We start from the raw sequence: 24,003 nt of genomic DNA on the forward strand, positions 1-24,003 counted from the left end.
AAATTACAAAAAAAAACCTAACCTCACAAATAATCAAAATACACGCGTGCAAAAAATAATAAACAAAACAAATTTTCAAAGAGAACGTGTTAAAAAGAGTCTAATTTTATGGAAAATGGGTAGAAAAATTCCAGCAAAGCATCATCATGGTGTTCGTGATCCAATTAAGCAAAATCACCAGCGATTTCTGAAGTAAAACGAAAAATATAATGCCGTAAAACTCTGGTAATAAATTTTGTGATTTTGTGTTTCGTTTTTGTAGGATCCGTGATAAAATTGATAATCCTCCGAAGAACATAAAGGATCAACCGATTTCTCGTGCCACAGCGGAATTTATCAGGCTCAAAGAAGAAGCCAAGGCTGGAACATATCGTCCCATGTTTGGTCGTGAAGATGTACCAAGGCCCATAAGGAAAAAGAATAAAACAGAACTTCCACGGCCATACAAAGAAGTTCAGAATCACAAACCATTGAAGGGTGAAGGGGCCCGGGACTTCTTGCAGCGTGTCAACAGAGCGACGCAGAACTCCTTGAAGGAAGCGCACTATGAAGCAAAGTACAATGTGGATATTGTACGGAAGGAAAGTGGGGAAGTGGAGATTCAAAAGCGGCAAGTTGGCTCCAAGGGTGTTCCTACGCAGAGTAGAATCGTCAAGTTCAATGCGAAGAAAAAGCTGAAGAAGGAAAAGAAAAAGACACGAAAGGAAGAAGATGAATCCGACAAGATGATTTTCAAGAAGGATGTTGTAAAGTTTGGGGAAGTTTGTCATCGTCCACCGGAACTCAAGGTAATGCGAAAATCTACTAAAAATAAAACATCCAAATCAATTGATGAAATCGTACGACCTGGAAGAAAGAATTTACTTCTCAATGCACTTCTCAAATAAAAATTGAATTCTTGAGATAAAAATCCAGATTTTATTGTTTTACCGGATCAGATAATTTATCTCGTCCTGATGAATCTGATAGGTAAAATGAAATATTCATGGATACGGCGATACTTTAGAGGGATTAAAAAAAAAGCTTTTCAGAATTACGTCATTCTTTACTTTCAATCTTCAGGGTTTCTACAATGTTTTTTTCCATTTGATTTGCCTATTAAATTAAATATATATATTTTTTATATTTCTCTCTATATTGTAAAAAATAAAAATATATGACTCGTATGATGAACTGAAAATTATGAATACAAAGATATGTATATGAAAAACACATAGATTAGAGATTTTTTTCCATGTTTAAGGTACAGTTGGGGCTTTTAGGTTTATAATTTTCCTTTCTTTCTTTTGGTATGATGTTGTAAAAGAAAAAAAAATATATTACTTTTTTTTTAGATGTTTATGCATTTTCAGTGGGTCCTAAATTCATATGGATTTAATGACAAAATTTTATAATTGCATAATGGAACTTTGCATGAAAAAATGGGAGTTAAAATAAAATGTAATGTAAAGAAAAGTTCAATGATAAAATTATATCACAACTTGAGTATAGAATTGGTAGGTTTTTCTCTTAATGTTGGGGGAGGGAAGGGAAGAAATTGAAACTGCACGTCGCCAATTCGAAATTCAATCCGTATTTCTCGCATAAATTTAACATTCTACTTTTTTTTCTTAAAAATCTTTACATCTTACTTATTTATCTATAAGGAGCAGCATTTTTTCTCAATATGTATATCCACATTGCAAAATTAATATAATGTTTTTCTTTATTAGCGTCATCTCACTAAATTCTTTCGCAATTCCAAAACGACACAATTCACATATTTTTTCTAAATAGCAATACTTTTCACTGAAAAACTCTTCTGCAGTGCCATCGGCATTTTTTTTTTTGCAAATTCGTTCACATTGAAAAGTATATATAGATTAATCGTAATGATTGCACATCACTGACCGAGTTTTGAGGGACTAAGAACTAATTCAGCTTCACCTGGCAATGTCGGAAGGGCGATGGAAGTTAAATTCGTCACTGATTGTTCACTGGAGGGCGGTGGCTGGAGGGGGCTTGGGTAGCGGGTCTTGAGATGCGGATTAAGTGGCGGTGACACAAGACGCGAGGTCACTGTGCCAGGTGGGGACAGTACCTCTAGTGGCAGCATTAGCGACGTTTCCGCCTCTATATTTGTTTCCGGAACGTCACCCGGAAGAGGAATGGTTAGCGTCGGCTGATTGCTCCGTGTCCGCTGTCTGTGGAGTTTACTCAAACGCTGACTTGAACCGCGCTCTAGGGACGGCTCTTCCGTATTTTGGGCTGCATTTGAAACCGTGTCACCTATCAGAATAACATCCGTACCACCACAAGCGCCCTCCGCCTCGTCACTACTGCTAGTCGCATTCTCATCTGAGATTGTGCATAAGTCCACGCTGTGCGAGTCGATTTTGTGCATTTCTAGCGGCGCATCTACAAATTAAAAAAAAAATTATATTTTAAATACTTTAAAAATAGTTTAAGAATTTTAGACAGAATCCTTTTGATTTGAAAAAAAAAACATGTGAAAAATTTTAAAAGGATTAGATTCTAGAAAAATACATTAAAATCCTTTTTATTTCTTTTACATATAACTTCAAAATTAAATTTTTAAGAAATTTAGATTTGAGAGATGTCTTGAAATATTTCACGTTTTTCCTAAAAGAAACATTTAAATAACGTTGGTATAAAAAATTCGTCTACCAGAGACTCGTAGAATTGCATAGCACAGTTTAAAAACAGAATTTGTGAATAACAAGGGGTGAGAGTGAAAGTGTTGGGTACTTTATGTGAAGCACCGCAATGAGAGTGATATAATCGTGTTAATTAAATAATAGATGGGTGCACCACTATGTTGGCAATTATTTTAATGCATCTCCCACAGAGTTTTATATCTCGCAAAAAATTGCAAGGCTCTTATTCGGGTTAATGGAACTAAAACGTTCTCATTATAAATTTCTCATCATATTTAAGACACAACATTTACTTTAATTTAGTTGTAGATGCTTTTAGAATTAAAATTAGAATTATGAATGTAATTACAGATAAATGAGATACTTTTTTTACCTTCTGTATTCTCTGGCTCCTGAATAACAGGAACAATCCTATTCGCTGGTATTTTTGGCTCTGATTGAAGCAACAACGACGTTGTTGCAAGATGACGTAGAGCTTCCATCCCTTCTATCGTTTTACTATGGGACTTCGACATTGTTTTATGCGTCTGCAATTTGGTCTGTATACAAAAAAAAACAATATTATTATGTATCTTTATTCACTGCAATGATCCAATAAATGGGACTCCTTTTACTCTTAAGAGCTTAGCTCACCTGCGAATTACCACCACGGGCAATTTGCACTCTTTTATCACTCCGTAAAAGTGATGTTGTATGATCAGCATCAATTTTGGCATTTTTCTTCTCCGCATTTCGTCGACTCGATAAACAATTTGATGGACAAACACAAAATAAAATTCGAAGAATACAGCAAATTAATCCAATACCTAGAAAACAGGATAAATATCGCAATTAATACATTTTTTAAATGGATTAAATTATTTAAATATTTTCCATTTTTAGGAAAGTATTTTTTCAGCATTTTTGAGTTTTTCGCATTCATAATAGAGGCGATTTTATCAATATTGTAGTAAGGAAGTAGATACAAATTAAATTGATTAAATATTGACTACATCAAAAATAAAACGAATAGTTTTGCAAAGAAAAATCGAAAAATTTAAAAAAAAACTTTAGTTATTTCTTTACTTTTTTTAAACAAACGAAAAGTATCTATATAGATTATTTGCTTAAAGATTCACAGAAAGCTTAAAAAGAATTTTTAGAATTTTTTATAACACATTTACATAATTCATAATTATTTGAATATTGTTCAATGCTGATTTCAAATTAAACATGATTTGGACGCATCGAAAGAAAAAAAAAATTTAAACCATTATATGTGTGTTCTGTACCTATGAGAGATGGTCCTATAAGTCTCAATTCGACAGTTTTGAATCCCTTTTCCCCGGTTCCCACAAACGATATCACCAGACCGATTGCCACTGTTCCAAGTCCCACGTAGAGGAAAGCATTCGCAAAGGAACTCGGACCCTGAAGCACACCAAGGAGGTCATCGTCGTCTGATGATCCACCAATTGAGGAATCATGAACCTATACAAAAAAAATAATAAAATTTGAGTAGTGTTGTGTTGTGAAAAAGACAGATTGGGGTTGAAAAGTGCACAAAGAAAAATTTTACTCGATTTCTCTTGACCCATCTCCTATGGCATGACGCTGTATTCTCCTGGACACTACAGCGACGTCCACGCTCGAGCCATGCTGCTCTTCCTTGAGCACACTGAAAGTACATGTGAATGAGTCCATGTGAATGTGACAAGGTATCTGATTTGATGCCATAAAAAAACACAATTTCATCAAATCAATAATAAAATAAGATTTTAATCATGCAATTCGTATTTATATAATATTAATAATACTTTTCTTGTTCCCTTTTGGTCACTCTCTTACCATCCCCTTAAATTAAACTGTATACAATTGGGTGACATTAATGGGTAGTTTTATTTTTTTTGGGTAGGGTTGTATGAACAATATTACCTATGTATGTATTATATAAATGTAGGAGAAAGTGAAATGAAATCAATAATTTTGTAGGAATATTGTAATCGACAGTAAATCGAGGTCATGGTTTCTATTGCTTCTAGAGTGTCCCCATGTGGAAAACTCCTTTAAAATTCCAACATGTAATTGGATCTTGCAAATTGCAATATGTATACATGAAAATTCCACATTTTACAAAACTACCAACAATATTGTCTCTACCCAATTCCTCGATATATATTCAAGCCATGCTGCTACACCAAAAATTTACTCAACATTAGCATTTTATTTTGCTGTTTACATATCAACCTTCGTCACATCGTCCGTATAGACGATTGTACCCTCTCGTGCATCAATTTTCTTCCACTTTTAGCGGCGTCAGAAGTTCATTTCAGCACACAAAACACCAATGCGATATATATTTTAATTTACGCCAAAAAGGCAAAATGCACGATCAATTTCTTGTAGACATGTTTGAGCAATAAGTGCCGAAACAAAGTGATTGCTCTGCTGTTTTCATATTCATTGAACCCATTTAAGTTTAATACAAAGAAAGCAAGCAAGCAGAAGGAACCTATAAATTTAATATTTCAGCGGAAATATCGAATGAAACTGATTAGAACGATTTTTTTGGGATACATACATATTTCAAAATTAAATGAATTATTTCTTAGCTTAAAATTCAAATATTTTTTCCACGTCATTGTTTTATTCCTGTCTCTATTATAGAGTTTAGTGAAATTACTTTTTATCGATTTTATTAGTGCTAATAAACAATTGAAAAATTTGAATTGCATTCAGTAAGATTAAATAGTTAATATTTGATTTAAAGGATAAGGGAGAATGTCACAATATTAGCCTATCATTTTGTTGGATAAAAAACCAGTAAAATTTATGAGATAACATAATATTTCTGCACTGAATATCCCCTTAAAATTGTATTTGAATAAGAACGAACGTTTTATTCTTCTTGTATTGTAGGTAATATGTATACTCTTTTAATCATACCCATATCCATATTTCATGAATAAACTCCACGAATAATTTACTGAAGAAATATACCACAAAAAATAGGGGATTTTCTTCAAGATAATTTTTCGACTCAACAAAAAGAAATTGGTGTTGAAAATTATTGATTCTATACCTAAGAAGAAAAAGGTATACATTTAAATACTTTTGAAATTATGCTACTTGAAACAGATACACGCGTAAAATATAATAAAGATTTAGATTAGTTATTGTTGAATATGTACCTTTATGTGATAAATATCATATTTTTATGTAAATTTTTATTGTTTCTGAGATTGTAATAAACAACAACACTAAAACACATTGCATGCAGACGAACGGAGTTTCTATAAAAATCAATATTGTAATATTTTTAAAATACTTACTTCGCATTTTGGTTAAATATCTCCTTACATTTTATTTTTTGTGTGTGATTTTGTCAGGAAGGATTACCTCTTCGCACGTAATTATATGTGTATTAAATCGCAAATCTAATAGATAGTTCCTTGTTAAAAGCAATCTATGTCTTATATTATTTACTTTGATATCACTATTTACGCTTTGTACATAAACTTTGAAGTGGTGATTCAGAAAAGGGTGAGATAAATAACTTTGTCACTAAATTATTGCTTCAAAAGGTGTTTGGTGGAAGAATTTTTTGCTAGAAGCGCTGAAAGTAATTTTCAGTCGAAGCAGAGAAATAATAAGTTACTTGTAATATATATGTACAAATTATGCTATATTGAATAATAGTACAAAAGAGTCGTCTATTGATTTTTCTTTTGCTAAGAAAAAAAAACTAATTGAATTAACAAAGGAAAATGAAATTACGAGGATAAAAATGATGAATTTGCATGATATTAACGTTTTATTGTATAATTTCTTTCTCTGTCAAAGAAAGAAATGTGAAGTATATTGTTTTTAATTTTTCTTTCCTTATCTAATGTATATTTTGTACAAATGGTTTTGTTTTTTATTTGGTATGTTTTTTTTTATAATTTTTATAATTTTGGAATAGTAAAAATGCGAGAGGAGGTTATAGTCATTGCGCGAGATATAGGCACAGGCGCAGAAACAGAAAATTTTTGATTATGTATCACAATGTGTTTGTAACTGACATGAATTTTCATTTTCATGTAAAATCATTTTCTTTTCTTGCTGGGGAAAAGCTTTTTGGAGGCCCAAAAAATTAGAAGAAAACGTTTCATGGAATACAGTGAATGGTGCTTCTTCCAAAAATAAATTAATTTCAACTAAAGTTGATTTTCTATATATTGTGAGTGATTGAAATGAATAGTCAAAATAAAATATAAAATCATTTTTTTTATATAATACTTCATCTTCACTGATTGCGAATAGTTTTGTAGCAAATCATGGACTATTTTTTTAATTTAAAAACTATACGAAAGTATTTTCTTTTTCAAGTTATTTCATGCTAAATTTACAACAAATCAAAAATATGAGGAATGAGATATACTAATACTATAAAAAATTATTTCTATAACTCAAGTTCATCTTATTTTTTAATTTATCAATAATTTTTTGTTAATGACTTTTAAATACAAACTCCATTTACTTATCCATTTTTGTTACAAAACTATCATAAACAAATTTTAAAAACTTAACCAAAAATCAATTTTCAAATGAATTATGTAATTTAAAATTAAATTGTCTTTATTATAATTCTTCACCATAAGGTAACGTAAACATGTAAATATGTACATGTAGTTTCCATACTTTTTAATAAAAAAAATAACAAAAGTTAGTGATTGAAACCGTTATATTGGCCCAGTAATTGTGGGAAATTTTGTACGTTCAGGTTTCTTAAAATAAAAAAGTGAAAAACACTTTCTTGAATTATGGTTAAACAGTCAAATAATTTTAAAAATTTATACTTTAGACTAAATTAATTTTTTGAACTTTTCACTTTTTCTGCAGTTTAATGCTTATTTATTTATTTATTTATTTGATTAATAAAGGGGTTGCCATCATTACTGATGATTCCCCTGTGTATGATACATTATAATAATTCTGTTGTATATGTGTTTTTTTTTTATAATTTTGAGTATATATCTGTTTCTTTTATAAACATCAAGTTATTTACGTTATCAAGTTTAATGCTGCTCTAGACTTTCCACAATTACTCCAATTACTAGACCATTCTATAGCATATAATACAAAGTTAAGAAAATAGAATTTTGCCAACGTTTACGTGGTTTACGTTATTGAAGTATTTATTCTTTAAATAAAATATAAGAACATAATATTTTTGTTTCATATAAAATTTTGCTTTTATTCAAATTAAAATAAAATCCATGAACCGTGAACTCGGATATGCTCAGTCAGATATTTTTCAAGAAAACTTCTTTAATCATAGTTTTGCTAGAATTATGTATTTTTAAAAATTAACTAGAGTTTCAAATATTTTTATGTATTTTTTTCCATCTCATGTGAACATATCCGGGTTAATCAATTAAAAAAAATGTACTATTGCGGACACTATCGAAAATGGCTTTATATGATTTCTTTTATTTGTATGATTGCATTAAGTGTTAAAAATTTGATGATTTAGAAAAATTATAAGGGATACCACTTTGAAAGACTTGATAAACATAATATTATGTTTTTTATGTTATAAAATATGTATCTGTGGAATGTAGGTGTAAGAGTTTTTTTTTCAAACTCATAATTTCTCAATGAGATGAACAATTTGCTGAAAAGAATATTAAATTTAAAAAGAAAAGAAATGGGGAAATAACTTTCTGGCGTAGTGAGAAAATCAATAGACAATGTGGAATACGACGGAGATTTGAAATAAAGAAAAATTTGAGAAAAGAAGGGTGTGTAATTTGGCAACAAAAAGCTTTTAGTGACAGAGTGATAGAGTGGAGTTGAAAGGTAAAAAATAAAATAACTTTTGAGATAATACTACCCATGATTCTGGTGGATACCGTGGGAAGGGTGCGATTTCTTTCGTTGCAACATTACTGGGCAACTCCCCTCGGCCTTTCCGCATTTTCTTCCGCCGCGCCACCCGCTGCTTTGACCTTAACATCAGAGCCGCTTGCATTTTCGCTGAGTTTTTCGCTCTCTTGTGCTTACTTTTTACTTTTTATTAGATTTTTCTTTTTGCGTTTATGATTTCTCATAAATGTGTGACTAAGTTCTGCTTTCAACCAAAGTTATATATATATATATATTTTTTTTACATTTACAATCAAATTCATACTTGATTTCATCATTCTTTTGATGCAAATTTACTTTGTTTTGTTGTTGTTGTTGGAATGAAATTCAAGAGGAGATGGATTCTCATGGTATAAGTTACAAAAAAAATGTAATGGAAGAGTATATAAGATGAATATAGATTTAAATTGCTTTTTTTTTTTTAGTGATTTTGGTAGAGATACTTAGATAAGAAATGTGATGATATGTCACTCAAGAACATTATCATTCTCTCCATGACGATTAAATGTGAGATAGTAGTCTTTTTTGCGTATTTACAGTGAATCACCAAGCTAGAATGCTTTTTCACTAGCATGTTGTTTGATTTTCTTTTGAATTTTTCTTTAAATCCATTCAAAAGTATTTTAAGCGTCATTTTTTCTCACACTTTCGTCACACCCTCGCTATGCACTGCTTTTGACGATCTCAATGATATTTGCACCATTTTTGCACCAAATTGTATTTTAAAAAAGCAATGTCCTTCTGATGCATCGACAGATGTTTTTGCATTTAGGTGGCACGAAGATTGTCCTTTTTCCGATTTTATTGCATGTTTTTCACCATCGTTGTCGCTATCACAACTTAACTACATTTATCGAACATTTTATTGTCCTCAAGTAACTGAAAACATTTCCACGACTTTCTCTATTATTATTTAAGCACTTTTTTTTTTAAAACGAAGGGAATGTATGGTTATATGCAGATACCGTCGTAGGTATAGAACAAATGGAAGGGGAATACCTGCTGAAGCTTTTCAAATATGCAATGATATGTGCTATTGATTATTTTACCATGAAAATGCACTTGTTTACAAATATTTTGTTTGCATTTTTAACGATCTCAAAATTGATAATCAATTGAAAATACCTATATGGGGATATTTTTGTTATGGAATATTAACAATATATACCATTGCAAAGTTAAGTGAATGAATTGTAGGATTTGCGAATTTTGGGAAAGCGGATATTAAATTCGTGACTATTGCTGTAATATAATATGATACCTATATTATGATTTTGATAGTTCCAATCCCCCCTTATACATTAGGTACCACTTTTTTTCGGATGGAGGAAAAAGACTCTTCAAAATCAATGAATTCCCAAGAATATTGCATTCTCGTTTTTTTTTTATATAATGTAATAACGTAAAAAAATCCTAATTAAATCAGATAAATAAATTTTGAGAATAGTGGAAATGTATAAAGAGAAATTGTTTATTTTAATCACATGCCGTAAGCTATGACACTGCTTTATATAGCAAAGAAATTCACACAGGCTTTTGGTTTAACTATTAAGGTAAATACACAGAGATTTACTTTTATAACATTTAAATTAATTCTGGCACAATATATTCTAAAAGAAGTACCCTCGAAAATACCTACAAAGTCTATACCATCAGCGAAATTACGAAAGACTTTTCTGTGGTTGGTTCATTTTTTTCAACTCTCAATGTTTTACTTTTCAGTTGATATGGGTATATTTTTTGCTCTATGATATCAAATTATAATTAAGCATTAAAAAAAAACTACACGAGATTGGTAATAAATCAATATGTACTTCAATATTATTTGCTTCATCATGGAAATTTATTCCAAGTCACGACATTCAGGAAAATGCGTCATTATATTTTTTGTGTGTGTAAATGCAGAAATTAAAATGCAATAAGATATGCAAAATTTTTCATAGATAAGCAATTTCCTCTTCATCGTTCTATTGCCAAGTAACCTTTTGTATAACGCGATGGAAACATTTCAGCAAACTCTGAGGTTTTTTGAACTTGAGACCTTTTTTTTAAAACATAAATGTTCTATTTCATGTTGGAGCCATCAAAAGGAAAATTACCACTCATGCCCTTCGATCACACTTGCTAATAGCAGACAAAAAATTGCAATTTCACCGTTAATGGTAAAAAAATAAAATTCTCCTAGCATGTGTCGCGTTCAATGAGATTTCCCCCCAAAGGACTCCCGCATCGCAAAAAGCACCAGAGTGGGAGTGACGATGGGGGCTATCGTTGAATTTTTCATTCACATGCCACAAAAAACACAACACAGATATGAACAGACTATTAATGTAAATATCAATACAATTATAAATTTTTGCTATATGTATGCTTCATGCAACAAATAATTCAGATATATAGCAATATCCTTGCACAACACTCCTTCTTTCACCCACTTTCGGAAGTGACCCCGTTTTATTTTTTTTTTTTTGGACAAGAGATGAATTTCGAGTATTCCGCAACCATTTTCAACCCCTAAAAATCAGCTCGTTTTTGCCGCATTTACTAATATATATTTTCAGGAAGTCTTTTAGCATTTGATGAAGTTGGTAAATTGAATGAAACGTGCATGTAAACAATTCGTGCAATAATGGTCACCACAATTGCAATCAAATCCCATTAATATTTCCTATGAAACTGTACATAATGTAGAAAAGTTGTCTTTTAATGAACAGTCCCTAAGCACCTCTAGCACTTAACTTATAAATTATTTCTCTCACACCTTTTGTCTATCTGTTGAAATAAAAAAATCAATAAGTTGACTCCGTTGACTCATTAAGTTTTGAGGTTGAAAAAAGGTGTTTAAAAACATTTGGGCTCTGTTGTATCAATTCTTAGTAATGCATATTGCTTGTGACGCCCTAATTAAAAGCTTAGAACTTTCTTATTTTAGTCTTTCATTAAGTTTCTTGTATTTATTATTAATATTTAAGTGGCGATAATTAATCTTAACACGTACTGGTCATTTTACAGTGGCGTAGTAAGGGAGATTGCCTGAGTTTTTTGAACCTATTCATAATAAATTTAGAAAGTTCTAAAAATAAAAAAAAAATTTGAAACGACACAAATATAAATTTCAAACGTTGGAAAAAGTTTTAGAAAATATTCCCAAACGCTTAATTTAAAAAAAAAAATAATTTTTTTCTCACAAATAAAAGTTTAGACTTCAAATTACATAAATTCTAACGACTTCGTTTAAAAGGAAGTAGGTTTTAAAAACCTTTTGTACAATTAATATAAAATTGAAAGTTCATTGACCAAATGGCAGATTTGTTTTCGAAATTCATCCCTTGTTTTTAACCCTTTGATACAAAATTTTGCAACTGACACCGAGATAGAATTTTTACCTCGATGTGATCGCAGGTGCACACCCCAAAGTGCCGATGTTCCGAATCGCAATACTCCGATGGGCACCACTTTCCGTTGGGTAGAAGTGGGTCGTAGCCATAGGGTACAGCATAGGCGTCATCAACTTTGATAGTTACCGTAGGTGTATTGGGGTCCATTGGATCCACGGTGTCCAGTTTTCGAGCCCGGTAAACACTGCACTTGCGTTCTAGTGGCCCTGGTAGTTGTAGGGCAAGGGTGGGACTACCCTGGCGCGTTATATGCCCAGGAGATGCAATTGGGGTGGCAGGTGTGACGAAGATGGAATCTGCGGTGGGATGTAGGCCACTACCTTCCCTGTTTGGCTGGTCGATGATAAGAAGAAGATTGTTGGTGTGATCACCGACGGGTGTGTACCCCGGTGATGGTGGTGGAGAAAGATCAGATCGTGAAACAAGTGGGAAGGTAGCCGTGGCGGACTTTATCAGCTGCTGCCGATGGAGGTCATGTTGGGACGGCGAAGGCGACGCCGGCTTTTGGCACTGCGTGTCATAAGAATGGAAGTGCTGATGGTGTGGGTGGGCATGATGGGGCGTATGCGGGCTACTCGGGGTAGCGTCAATCATCATCTTACTGCCATGCTGAGCATAGCTTGCACTCAACTTGCGCGCCTGAGCATATGGAGTGCGGAGGTAGTTGGGTGGTAGTTGATGGAATTGTCGACTCTTGGTGGGTGTTGCACTACCTGCCGCCTTGGAAGCTAATTTCTCCTTGAGTCCTTGCTTCAGCAACTCCCGATTCTTATTGTTCTGCTGCCGTTGCTGCTTTCGTGCCTGCCGCGAGCCCAACGATGCTCCCGCCGCTGCCGCGTACATTTTTCACAAATTGCGTGGTGTGCGTCTCTAATTAATTAAATCTTCTCCTAACACAGTACAAAAAAAAATATTACAAGAACGGCGTACTCTCCAAAAATATTTTTGCTCGTTCACTGTCCTCTCAAATGGACACTAATGGCATTTCATGGAGATAATTATTTGCGTGTTTTTCACAATATTTCTCATTTGCTGTTGCGCCAGTAGTTGGGAGTTCACAGAGGGATACTCACTCCGCACAACACCTACTGAATGCTTTTGTATCATTCTCACCTTTCGATAGGAGTTTCATTGTGATTTCAGGTTTACATTCTTTGTAAATTGCACAACGATATAGCCAATAGGAATTAATATGCATTTTTGCAGTTTAAGAGAATTTTTTTAGGTATGAAATTCTTTTTTTGGAGGTTCTGTTTTTGAATCTTCTATCGGTATGAAAGTGTCCAAAAATAGTTGGTAAACATTTTTTAAAAAGTTCTCCAATGGCAATCCTTTTTAGTTTGTTGCATTTAATGCCATCGAGGGTGAAACTATGTGTGTATGTTGTTTCATATTTTTTTTTGTGTTATATAAAAAAACGTTCGTGACACTGATGTGCTCACTCTCAGTAATGGGTTTTGTGGCTTTGTTGCCTTGATATTAATTTATATTGTGCTGTTGTGGTTACAAATAAGACATCATCCTATCGTTTTCTTCTCTCTTTTTTTCTACTATATTCGATGGGTCGGATTGTAGCTACATTTCAGGTTACTATATTTCTTTTAAATTCTTTTCACCACCATTGGATTTTCTTGCTAAATTACAGATTACACGCACAAATTCAATCTCTATCTACCAGCGCTTGCAATTTTAATACGAACAAACATTCTCAAAGTTCTATATGCTTCTGTTGTTTTTTTTGTATATAAAACAAAAAAGAAATGACATCTGAAAAATATTATACAAAAATCTTTATCAAAAATTTTCTTTTCGTAAATAATTTACGTACATATATCTGTTTTTCTTTCTTTTGTCTTTAAATGATTACCTCCTAAACAAATGATTGCTTTTCTTGTGAACACGTACACCAATAAACTTATTTTTTAAGTTACCATACACAACATCAATTAAGTTCCTTTCTATAAATTTCGTTAAACTCTTACGAACTAGCGTTCGTACTCTAATATATATTCTGTTTCAAAGAAATGCCATAAGGAGTTGTTTTGGATTTTATATGGTATTGTCTCCTGTCTTTTATCATCATTATCCAAAATGATAATTTACAACAAGGATTTATCAACATAAGTAACAATTTTTCTCAATATATTTCCTCACCTGCGGCTTTTGCATTCAAAATATTTTTCTTGTTTTCTTTTTTTGTTTTTCAAAAATCCTACAGTGTGTGCTTTTTTGTTTTTTGTCTAAAATATTTGTAAATTCACACTTTTTCACATAAATGTGGTTTTAATAAAACATGTAACCAAAAAACAATAAGACACTTAAGGCTTTTCTTACAGTATTTGTTGTTTCTACTTACAATATAAGCACTTTTTCTTAAATGTTAATAACACACTTAACTAATACTATGACTTTTTTTAATTCAAAGAAAAATTCTCATTTATCTCCGACCAAAGCTTTTCTACTTGCCACGATAATTATGATACTATTTTTTTCTTTTTTTATTATTATTGTTTTAACAATTTCCAGGTTTTTGTCAGTACAAAAATAAAAATTATGTTTAGCAAAACAAATTATTAACAATATTTCAAATATATTTCTTATAACATAAATAATCTATATATGCTTTCCCAACAAGTTTTTCTGCAAAAGAATTTATATTTACGAGAGTTTGGTTAAGAATAAAGGGGAAAAAAAAAGTTAATCGCATCAGAATTTCGAGGAGTGATTTGTGACAAAACCCTCTTGTATATAAAATCCGCCTGTCTCCGTGCTGACTCAATTCACAAAAAAAAGAAAATAAGATGTTGAAGGAAGCAACAGCACAAGATGAACTTGGATGTTTGCCCAAAGATTGCACGTACTACAAGAGAATTGTGATATGATAATTCGCGAGGGATTGAATTCCATTCCCTTCTCGAACATATGTAGTCGATTATGTGCGTGAAGAGCATTAATACAATCGATTTCTTATATGTGGCCTCTGGTCTGTCCATTTCTGCACACATTGCTTCGACATATAAACCTCAATATTCCACTCTTGTGGCTTCAAACGTATATATGTTGGCTGTTGGCACGCAGAAGTATATGTGATTATTTTATGATTTAGTATAAGGGTAGAAAATAGGGGTGCAATTGTAGAAAAAAGAGTGTTCTCTTATGATTTCTAAAACTGATAGCAGTGCACTAAATGCTATTTTCCATGACGTTGCCAATCGTTTGCATAAAATCCAAGAAAACTTTTTTTTAGAAGTTTTTATCATAGAAATTTTTACATTTTTACATTTTTATTATTTTACGAAAATAATCACCAAGAATTTAGATTTATTGCTAAAATTCATGTCTATGGAATAAATTCCACTTTTTAGACTATATAAAATAGAAAACAAAATTAAAAAAATTAAAGGTAAAAAAAATGTTTCAGAAGTAAAAAAAAATCTTTATACAATTCAAAACTGCAAACCGTGTATATCTGATTTTATACATTAACTCGAAGAGCGTTGAATAACTATAAAAAATGCAGTACCCATAGTTATCTACATTTTATAAGCTTCAGAAAACATTGTTGAAATTCTTCTCAAACTTTTTTTTAACTCTTGTGATTAATAAGTAGGTAAATTATGTATATAACATACGCTAAAAAGAAACGTTTTAAGTTTCACCCGTGTCACCACATTTTGTGGAGTTCCCTTATAAAGTTCATTTTTCAACATGCCAACAGCCGATACAAAAGCATTGATAAGTCCTTCGGTATGTTCCTACGTGTTTTGTACATAGTAAAAGCCTTTAAAGTTTTGTCGTCAGAAAATACCCAAATATACCTACTATGTTATGTATGCATATAGTTTTGTATATTCTCTTAGAGTTGAAGAACTTTTTGTGGATTTTTTTGTGCTCAAATGATTTGTTAGTTTTTCTACAGTATAATCCAGAATGTCAAGGGTTCGTGTTTCCACTGAGCAAAAAAAATGTTTTTATAAAATAGGATTCGTTCAGAGGAGAAAAAATCCACAATCATCACAGTTTTTCACATGATGGGTTTCAGCAATTTTTTTATGGTTAGTATGTTCGTCGGTATGTAATGATAGTGGATGGAAATTTAATTTGTAATGCTATTAAATAAAATTCTACAGTATGGAGAATTTCTGCTCAGAATGAACTACTAAAATCTAATATATATGGACTTAACTTGTGATCCTCTAAAACTATAAATTACTATAATGCTCTAACAAACCTTGTTCACTAAAGTATATTACGTAATACACGATTGTCTTGAGCATTTCTATATTGTGTTTCTGGAAGTGATTTTATCTAATTTCCAAAAATCACGATAAAATTTGCAACAAATTTTAAAATAACATTGATGATAGAGCAATAGAAAGAGAAAATTTTAAACTAATAAATATATGTATAATTTTATATAGCATTTCTTACTCATGATTAGGTAGATTGTCCAAGAGATGCTGATGTTGTGAATTAAGAAACATGACCTTCTAATATGGCTAATATTTCATTTAACAAAATAAATAAATTAGAAACTAATAATTGTTTAGAATAAATTTTCATACATTTTCACGAAAAACGTTACACTAAAATATTAATCGATACAATAGACGAATTGCTCTCATAAACTTCTTACATAATGTATTCCACATTTCTGCTCTTTTACCTCTTCCAAAAGAAAGAACGTATTTTTTTTTTGCTTAGAGCTCAATGAGGTGTTGCAATAAAAACTTTATGCATGAATATGCTATTAATGGCTTAAAAGAGAATTCCAACAGAAAAGTATAATACACCTGGAAAGGTCATAATCCCTGAATTAGATGGCGGACTGAGAAGATTGAATATCCATTCATGTGACACACACACACACACGTTTAACCATTTGGGGCACGATAGCAGATAAGAAATCATTCCTGTTGAGTGGTTTTAGTTTTTCATGCTTTTTTCTTTACCTCGTCATATAGTGTTTGGAATGCAATTAATTTGGTTTTATATAAATAAATACGACTTCCGGCACTCTGCCTAAGCAACATGGCTGGTGTACCAAAGACTCAAAGTGGTAGCAGTAGAGAGAGAGAGCAGTGAGAAATCCCCGGCTGCTCCTTGGCACTTTAGGAAGGCATTTAGCACGGGTGACCATTTGGGGGTGGCATTGCCAGGTTGACGAAGGTGGGAGCGCCATAGTAAAAGTATTATATGAACCACTATTCTCACCCACATCACATAGATCCACATTTTGTATATGTATATAATCGATACTAAAGGTCACTGGTAAAGTTTTTCTCTTCTGCTCTTTTTTTTGGGGGGTCCCACACCCCCGCGACACACCAAAAAATTGTTTCGTGAGAACGACCAAAAGAAATTCAGCCGAAAACGAATTTGTTGTAAAATGTAAAATGAAAAGTATTATTGCTATGGAGTGAACATTTCCCTGTGGAAAACCCAACAGTAGACGCTTTTCCTTTCTGTGAATGAATTGAAAGTGAAATCTCCTGGGAGATTATGGAAATACCAGAGACGAGCGTGTTAAACATTGACAAAGCCGGAAATCTCATGGAGATAACAGCCAGGAGGGGTTCACTAATGATTTTGTAGAGCAAATGCCCGCAATGCCGATATATTGAACGCCTACACTGAACATTTTATACTATTTTTTTTGAAAATTGAAGAAAAATATAATGAAAATGTGAAGCATTTTATATGATTGCATCTAGTGGTATCCAAAACGGCAAATGAAAATGTTATTGAGAGCTTTTCAAATTCAGCGCTTTTGAATCTACATTACATATTTTTGTAGGTATATATAATCTCATGATGCTATTTATTCTACGCATAAAATTCTTTGAGAGACTTTACCCTAAAAGCACTATTTTTGATTTTTTTTTATTATTTTACTCTTTAGGCGATCAATGTTTTGATTTTAAATTATAACCTCGTTGGCAGAAATTATATACCAATTATTTATACCTATATGAAGCAAACAAGTTCGCACTCTTATAATTTAGTCTGATTTAATAGTTATTAAATTATGTGGATGCATCATGAAAGTTGATAGTCATTTACCCCGATGATATCAACTATTTGGCCAATACTAAACATTTAACTAACTATTCACTACATATAAACCATATATGTAGTCTTTTTCCAATCATTTAAATTGAGCAATCATGCCAATGAACGTGGCGAACATAATGGCACGATGCTTGTTGCATAATGACGAGGAAATTAAAAATTGCTTCTATGACCTCATTGTGCAAATTTCAAAGCATGCCAAATATGAAGAGGGGTGGGTGTTTTGGTGGTTGACGTGTGATTAAAGTATCAGTAGAGGAATTCCCTTGGACACGTATGACGTCAATTTATGGCTTGAGGTAACTTTTGGGATTTGAGATGACAAATAGAAATGCTATTTTGTAATTGAACACTGTGCAATTTTCACTCATTTACATCACATTCACCCCATATAATATTCATATCATCATGCTGGAAGTGCAGTTTAGATGTTATGCATTGTGATTTGTGTGCCTTCTCTGAGGTTTAATCTCATCATTCATCAGTGACAAAATGTCATGTTCAGGGTGGTTCAGGATGGGAAATGTGGGTGAAATTGGAAGGTACATAATTAACCACAAAGTACTTTGTGTATTGGGGGCAGAATGTGTTACATGAAAATTCCCACAAGTCATAAAAGTTGGGCTCTATTTTGCCTATTTTGTGCTACGACAATCGTCGTTGTTTGCTCCGGGAATTTCCCAGGGATTTTCCTCCAAGCACCTGATCATTTGCATTCATTTACAAACAATTGTAAATGTATATAGCAAGTAATTTAAATTTATGTAGCATAACTAATCTATGTATTCAACCACTTGACAAATATAAATACAAAACACTTTTAAAAGGGAAAAAAAAAAGTATTTTTTATCTTGATTTTTCAGAGAAGCGCTGAAAATACGTATAATGATATTTTCCAAGAATTTTCCCAAAATTCGCGGGAAACATTTCTTTTACATGTTATGTGCGATGGATGAAAATTTCTCTTGAGGGTGCTTTTTAGCTCTAAAGAGCGAACTTTGAGCATAGATGGTGAGATTTTTTGGTTGTATAACGAGAAGATATAAGAAGAGGAGATTTAAAGTGATATTCTCATTTTTTTGGTGGCTAAAATTGTTAGGAAATCACAAGATATTGATTTTCTCTTCAGCACAATGCATAAATAAATTTCACCAAGAGTCAAAGGTACGAGAATATATTAGTTTGAACGTTTCTTTTTGGCCTTTTTCGAGTCCCCAAAAGTCACTGTGTGAATTTCGTGAGTGTCATTTTCCTCCACAACTCGCCCCCAACGTTAATCACTCCTCATTAGCTATAAATGTATGTACATTATATATGTACCTATATATAAAATGATTTCCTATGAATTCGGCAACGAAAAAAATTCAATTTTCAAGGTGATTTTCTAAATTTCATTTACAACACGTTATTTTTCTGTGGGAATTTCTAGCAAATTCCCATCTGTGTTATAGTCAGCAAAAACTATATATGTATATGCTATGTAGAATGAAGGGAAAAAATGTTAAAATGGAGAAAATAGACAAAAAAAAAGGCTTTGGAGAAAAATTGAGCTTCAGAAGTACTTTCACGGTCTTAAATCATTGATATTGCAGCGAGAATTGACGTAAATGAAATCACACGATTCTCTTCTATTACAGCAATCACACGATATAATTTTTATAAATAAATTCAATTTTTTTTTGTTAGTATTACACAATATTTAACTCGTTGTTTAAAATTCATCACAGACATTTTTTAAATCATCACGGTGCCACTTCATGAAGCATTGCAATTTTGGCGATTCTTTCGCATCACGAAAATTTTTATCTTTTTTTTCCCGTAGCACATCTATTATGGAAAACTTTAGTATAGAAGTTTTTTTTTTACTTTTTGTTTGGTAAACTATGTAACTATTAAGTTAAAATTTACTGATTGAGAAAGATTTTAAAAAAATCACATTACACACCACTAGTTTTTAAGGGATTTTTTTGCAATTTCTCTGAAGATTATTGTATAATAATCTTCTTTTGGGAGGAGGGAGGGTTAGAAAACGGGGGTGTTTGCGGTTTAAAATGCTGGGTTAAAATGCAAAATATTTCGTTTTCCGGTCGTTTTGGTCGAGAGAATAGTTTTAAAATTAAAAGGGTATATAAATGGGTCAAAAAAATAAATATTTTGAACCGAGCGATTTGGAACTTTGTGAGCGGTTTGAAGGAGTAAGTTACACTGAAAACTAATGTGAAAGTTTTGTGAGAACTTTCCATGTGAATTGGGGACTATAATAAATTCAACCAATGAAAAACCACTGAGTGACTCCTAGTGCCATCTGCCACCAACGAGAAGACTGTGAGTCCACCCACACTCACACTGGGAGAGTATTTTATTATCCTTTTTCGCTCTTCCACCTGATTTCTCACCTGTTTTCTCGTATGTGCCCCAAGAGAAAATTTCAGTGCAATTAAAGGACAATTTGCCCATTCACCGTGGGAGAGGATGATACTTTGTGGTGGAAACAAAAGGACATTGTCTAAATTGGGCTATTTCACGGGAAAATGCTGCAATTTAGCAACAGAAAAAATATAGGTATAACACACAGTACATATCTACATTCAACAAACAGCGCTCATCAAAAAATATAATACCAGAGACATTTCCGGAACAGGTGAATTATTCATGAAATTGCGAATATCCGGTTAATTTTCATTCGTAATTTCCGCAACTGCCTCATTTCTTCCGCCTCACTGACAATGAGTTCAACGAAAATGTTTAAAATGTATGTCTTGATCCTTGCATTTGCAAATCAATAAAATGCCCCGGCGACAGAATATGGTTGATCAACAAGTATCCTTGCAATTTCACCATTTGGTCACGTAAGGAATATTTACGTTTTGAGCAAGGTTTTATATGCAAAAAAGCATTGGTGGGGGAGGAGCGTAAAAAGCCCATAATGCTCCCCGTTAGTTTTGGAGCAAAACTTTAATTTATTCATCTCTGCGTTTGAAAGTGATTTGCTCCATGCAAGACCTTATTTCTCAGGAATTTTCATCATCTATGTCTCACTAATGTGTGCACCATCCATGTTCATGCGATGGCACGAAAAGCATGTTTTCTTGGAATTATGTGGAAAATTCTCTATACAATATAAAAAATCAAAGACAAACTCTTTAAAAAATTAATGTATTTTCTTTATGATTTTTGCTCCTTATTTTAAAATACTTGAATTAATAAGTTCAAAACGCAAACGTACAATTAAAATTGTAGTTTAGTCGTAAAAATTGCATTAAATAACTTTTCGTCTCGCATGGAAATAATAAAGTTTTCAAACTTGTCTTTTATGCATAAAATTTGTCGTGCCACTTTGAGGAAATATGAACCAAATCAAATTTTGCAATATATAACTTTTGCCAATTTACATCGTGATAATTCCAATTAAAATTTCTTCCACTCAATAGGAGTTGTATTTCGTGATATTCTATACATTTTTGAGAAAAGCTCAAAAGTATAATTACCTATGTAATTCAAAAGATACATAAATTATGTAAAAGAATCAAGCAAAAATTTGCCTTTCAAATCAAATTCATTGCGTACTGATGTACCGAATAAAGGTAGAGAGCAGTATATGTATACAGTCCTATATATTCATCCCTATATCTATCTAAACCCTTTATGGAAAAATGTATGTAGTTTATGAGAGCAATATATTAAAACATAAGGGTTTTGTCATAAATTCTCCGTAATTTTGTAACTATATATTTATATAAAAGTGTTTTGGGATTAGCATTTACTCACTCAGCTGTTGTATCCTTCGGTGCTAATATGGCATGTGGAAGAATCCAATTTGAGATAGCCACTCGCGGAGCACTTTTCATTAAAATGAATGTATACCTTCCAAAATCACGAGGGTGAACTTTTAACACCTCGATAAAATCTCTCTTTACATTAACACAATTTATAATTTACTCCCTTCTCTTAAACAACAATGCCACGCTTTTTTTCGCAACTTCAATGTACTCCCTCAGTGGGTGGGCTTAATTGCTTCATTTCACCACTTTACATGAAAATGTTCCGTTAGCTTTTCATTTCTTTTCCACGACTCTTTTCCAATCAATTACTCGCCTTTTTGCAAATGAACTTGGATTTTTTATGTCGAATTTCATTTTCCTTGCCCAAGAGGCTCTCCTCTCTTTGTTCAGGCTATTCAGGTGCGATAACTTCCTGAAAGAAAAGATATAAAATTTACATGAGAAAAAGATTACATTTTAGCTCTGGCATATTGAATGAAATGAGTTTTTTTTATGTTGAACACAATCTGGATAATTAATTTCCTGTCCATCGATATTGGGGGGTAAATGTGATGAATTTACAGCGTTTAATGGGTCAGTGCAGAGTGGCAATTGGTTGATAGTTTGAATTAATTTTAATTTCAGTAAATGAGATGTTAAGCCCCCAAAAGGCTTATGGGCATCAATTGATATCATCGTTGATGGAACTTTATTGTCAATTTAGTTGGGTGGCAAAGTACACGGAATTTGCATTCATTTGCCTATCATCGTATTCTCACAGTCTCATGAAAATCGTGCTCAAGTGCTCCTTAGCAGGCAATGTTGTACACCTTTTATGAAGATATTCACAAAATCAACCCCCCCGTCACTACATATATGTAATACATATATTTATTTCTCAATACACATTTCCAACCAATTGTCAGAGCAAAATGTGTGTGTCGCACAAGATACAGGGTGATGGTATATACTGTTGGAAAATTCCCCCGAGACTATGCCCTTATCAGTTTTCATTTTTATACTCTTTTTTTCTCCCTTTTTTGGGCGGGAGTGATAGACTCATGAAAATTTCAAGGCATTTTTTTTCGAAAATGAGGTGTACTAGAGAGAGGAAAAAGTATTGATTTAGATGGCGAGAAATGGGAGTAATTCATTGCGATAGATTTTTAGTATTTCATAGCGTTCTGAATCACATAAAATTCCACCACGCAGGAGAAGGAAAGCAAACCACCCTCACCCGAAAAGAAGTTCGATGGAATTTTCACGGAAATGATGACTCTTTGTACTTCACTTTTTTTGATATTACTCACGTAAAATACACCAAGGGATGAAGATGTACATTGAGTTGAACAATTTGTGAAGCTTTAGGGAGAGATTTTCATTCACTGTGCACACAAGTTGAAGCTAAAATGATGGATTTTTAGTGTAATCGAGAGTCACGAATGTTGGGTGGAAAAATTGACAGTACGAAGAGGAGGACCCATTTGAAGACTTTCTTACTGATTGTATTTTCTTCATGGTAAATGTGTGGGATCCCTGGCACTAACACACCCTCAAGGTGGGGGAGCATTACTGACAGACACTGTGGAGGGATTTTGCCAAAGAATCCCTACAAATATCAATGTGAAACTCCTACAAAATCAACAGCTTTGCGCCTTTTCCCAAAGCTTTGCATAAAAAGCATTCAAAATTTTCTTTAAATAAAAATCCACAACAATCCTTCTATAATTATTAATTAATTTTTAATATGTTTATTACAATTTCATTGTGGGATTTTTAAAAATTTCAACCCCCAAAAAACTGACAGACTGTCGGCATTAATATGATGCCCCATCCAATGATATATACAACCACGCTATATGTATGTTTCTAGCGGGGGTGTTATGCGCCCCAGATATGCGCAAACGTTTCCTGTCATAAACATACGAAGACCAGCAGTGAAAAAACCACCCTCTGAGGAAAATCATCAACCTAATTTTCCCACGGAAGTCTTTTATCCCACCTTGTCACTCAAAAAATCCATAAATTCCCCTCTAGAGTGCGATACATTCATGACTAATCACTGGACGCAGGAAATGGATATTTTTTTGTCTTGTCTTTTTGGCTACACGAGCAACTCGTGGTGCAATGACCAAGGTGCATAAAAAATTCATGGTGCTTGCAGAAAGTTGGCAAAAACGCATTGAGTGCGAAAGTCCATATGACGTGGGTATTGGCGCCAAAAAT

The 24,003-nt window shown here is 32.5% G+C and overlaps 2 protein-coding genes across 4 annotated transcripts; one reads left to right on the forward strand and one right to left on the reverse strand.

The window, feature by feature from the left end:
• Positions 1–11: 11 nt before the first annotated feature.
• LOC129790083 (coiled-coil domain-containing protein 137) lies at positions 12–1,717 on the forward strand. Its single transcript, XM_055827298.1, has 2 exons — positions 12–192; positions 263–1,717. The coding sequence occupies exons 1-2, from the start codon at positions 116–118 to the stop codon at positions 885–887; spliced, it is 702 nt and encodes a 233-aa protein (XP_055683273.1). The 5' UTR covers positions 12–115; the 3' UTR covers positions 888–1,717.
• On the reverse strand, positions 1,025–23,352 carry LOC129790074 (uncharacterized). 3 transcript variants are annotated; one of them, XM_055827285.1, is made up of 8 exons: positions 23,088–23,352; positions 21,785–22,210; positions 11,933–14,584; positions 4,216–4,314; positions 3,929–4,127; positions 3,291–3,463; positions 3,031–3,196; positions 1,025–2,397 (listed from the first exon to the last, which is right to left on the reverse strand). In XM_055827285.1, the coding sequence occupies exons 3-8, from the start codon at positions 12,785–12,787 to the stop codon at positions 1,883–1,885; spliced, it is 2,007 nt and encodes a 668-aa protein (XP_055683260.1). In that variant the 5' UTR covers positions 12,788–14,584; positions 21,785–22,210; positions 23,088–23,352; the 3' UTR covers positions 1,025–1,882. The 3 variants fall into 3 exon arrangements, with proteins under 3 accessions (XP_055683260.1, XP_055683261.1, XP_055683259.1); XM_055827286.1 differs by having other exon boundaries at positions 23,015–23,352; XM_055827284.1 differs by having other exon boundaries at positions 11,933–22,210.
• Positions 23,353–24,003: the final 651 nt, after the last annotated feature.

The sequence above is a fragment of the Lutzomyia longipalpis genome, chromosome 2 (assembly GCF_024334085.1).
Source record: "Lutzomyia longipalpis isolate SR_M1_2022 chromosome 2, ASM2433408v1".
NCBI lineage: Eukaryota > Metazoa > Arthropoda > Insecta > Diptera > Psychodidae > Lutzomyia > Lutzomyia longipalpis.

Coding starts and splice junctions, on each gene's coding strand:
- LOC129790083 (XM_055827298.1), top strand. CDS start 116: ATGGGTAGAAAAATTCCAGCAAAGCATCATCATGGTGTTCGTGATCCA. Junction 193..262: donor AATCACCAGCGATTTCTGAA/GTAAAACGAAAA, acceptor TCGTTTTTGTAG/GATCCGTGATAAAATTGATA.
- LOC129790074 (XM_055827285.1), bottom strand. CDS start 12,787: ATGTACGCGGCAGCGGCGGGAGCATCGTTGGGCTCGCGGCAGGCACGA. Junction 4,315..11,932: donor GCACCTGCGATCACATCGAG/GTAAAAATTCTA, acceptor ATGTACTTTCAG/TGTGCTCAAGGAAGAGCAGC. Junction 2,398..3,030: donor GGAGCCAGAGAATACAGAAG/GTAAAAAAAGTA, acceptor TTTAATTTGTAG/ATGCGCCGCTAGAAATGCAC.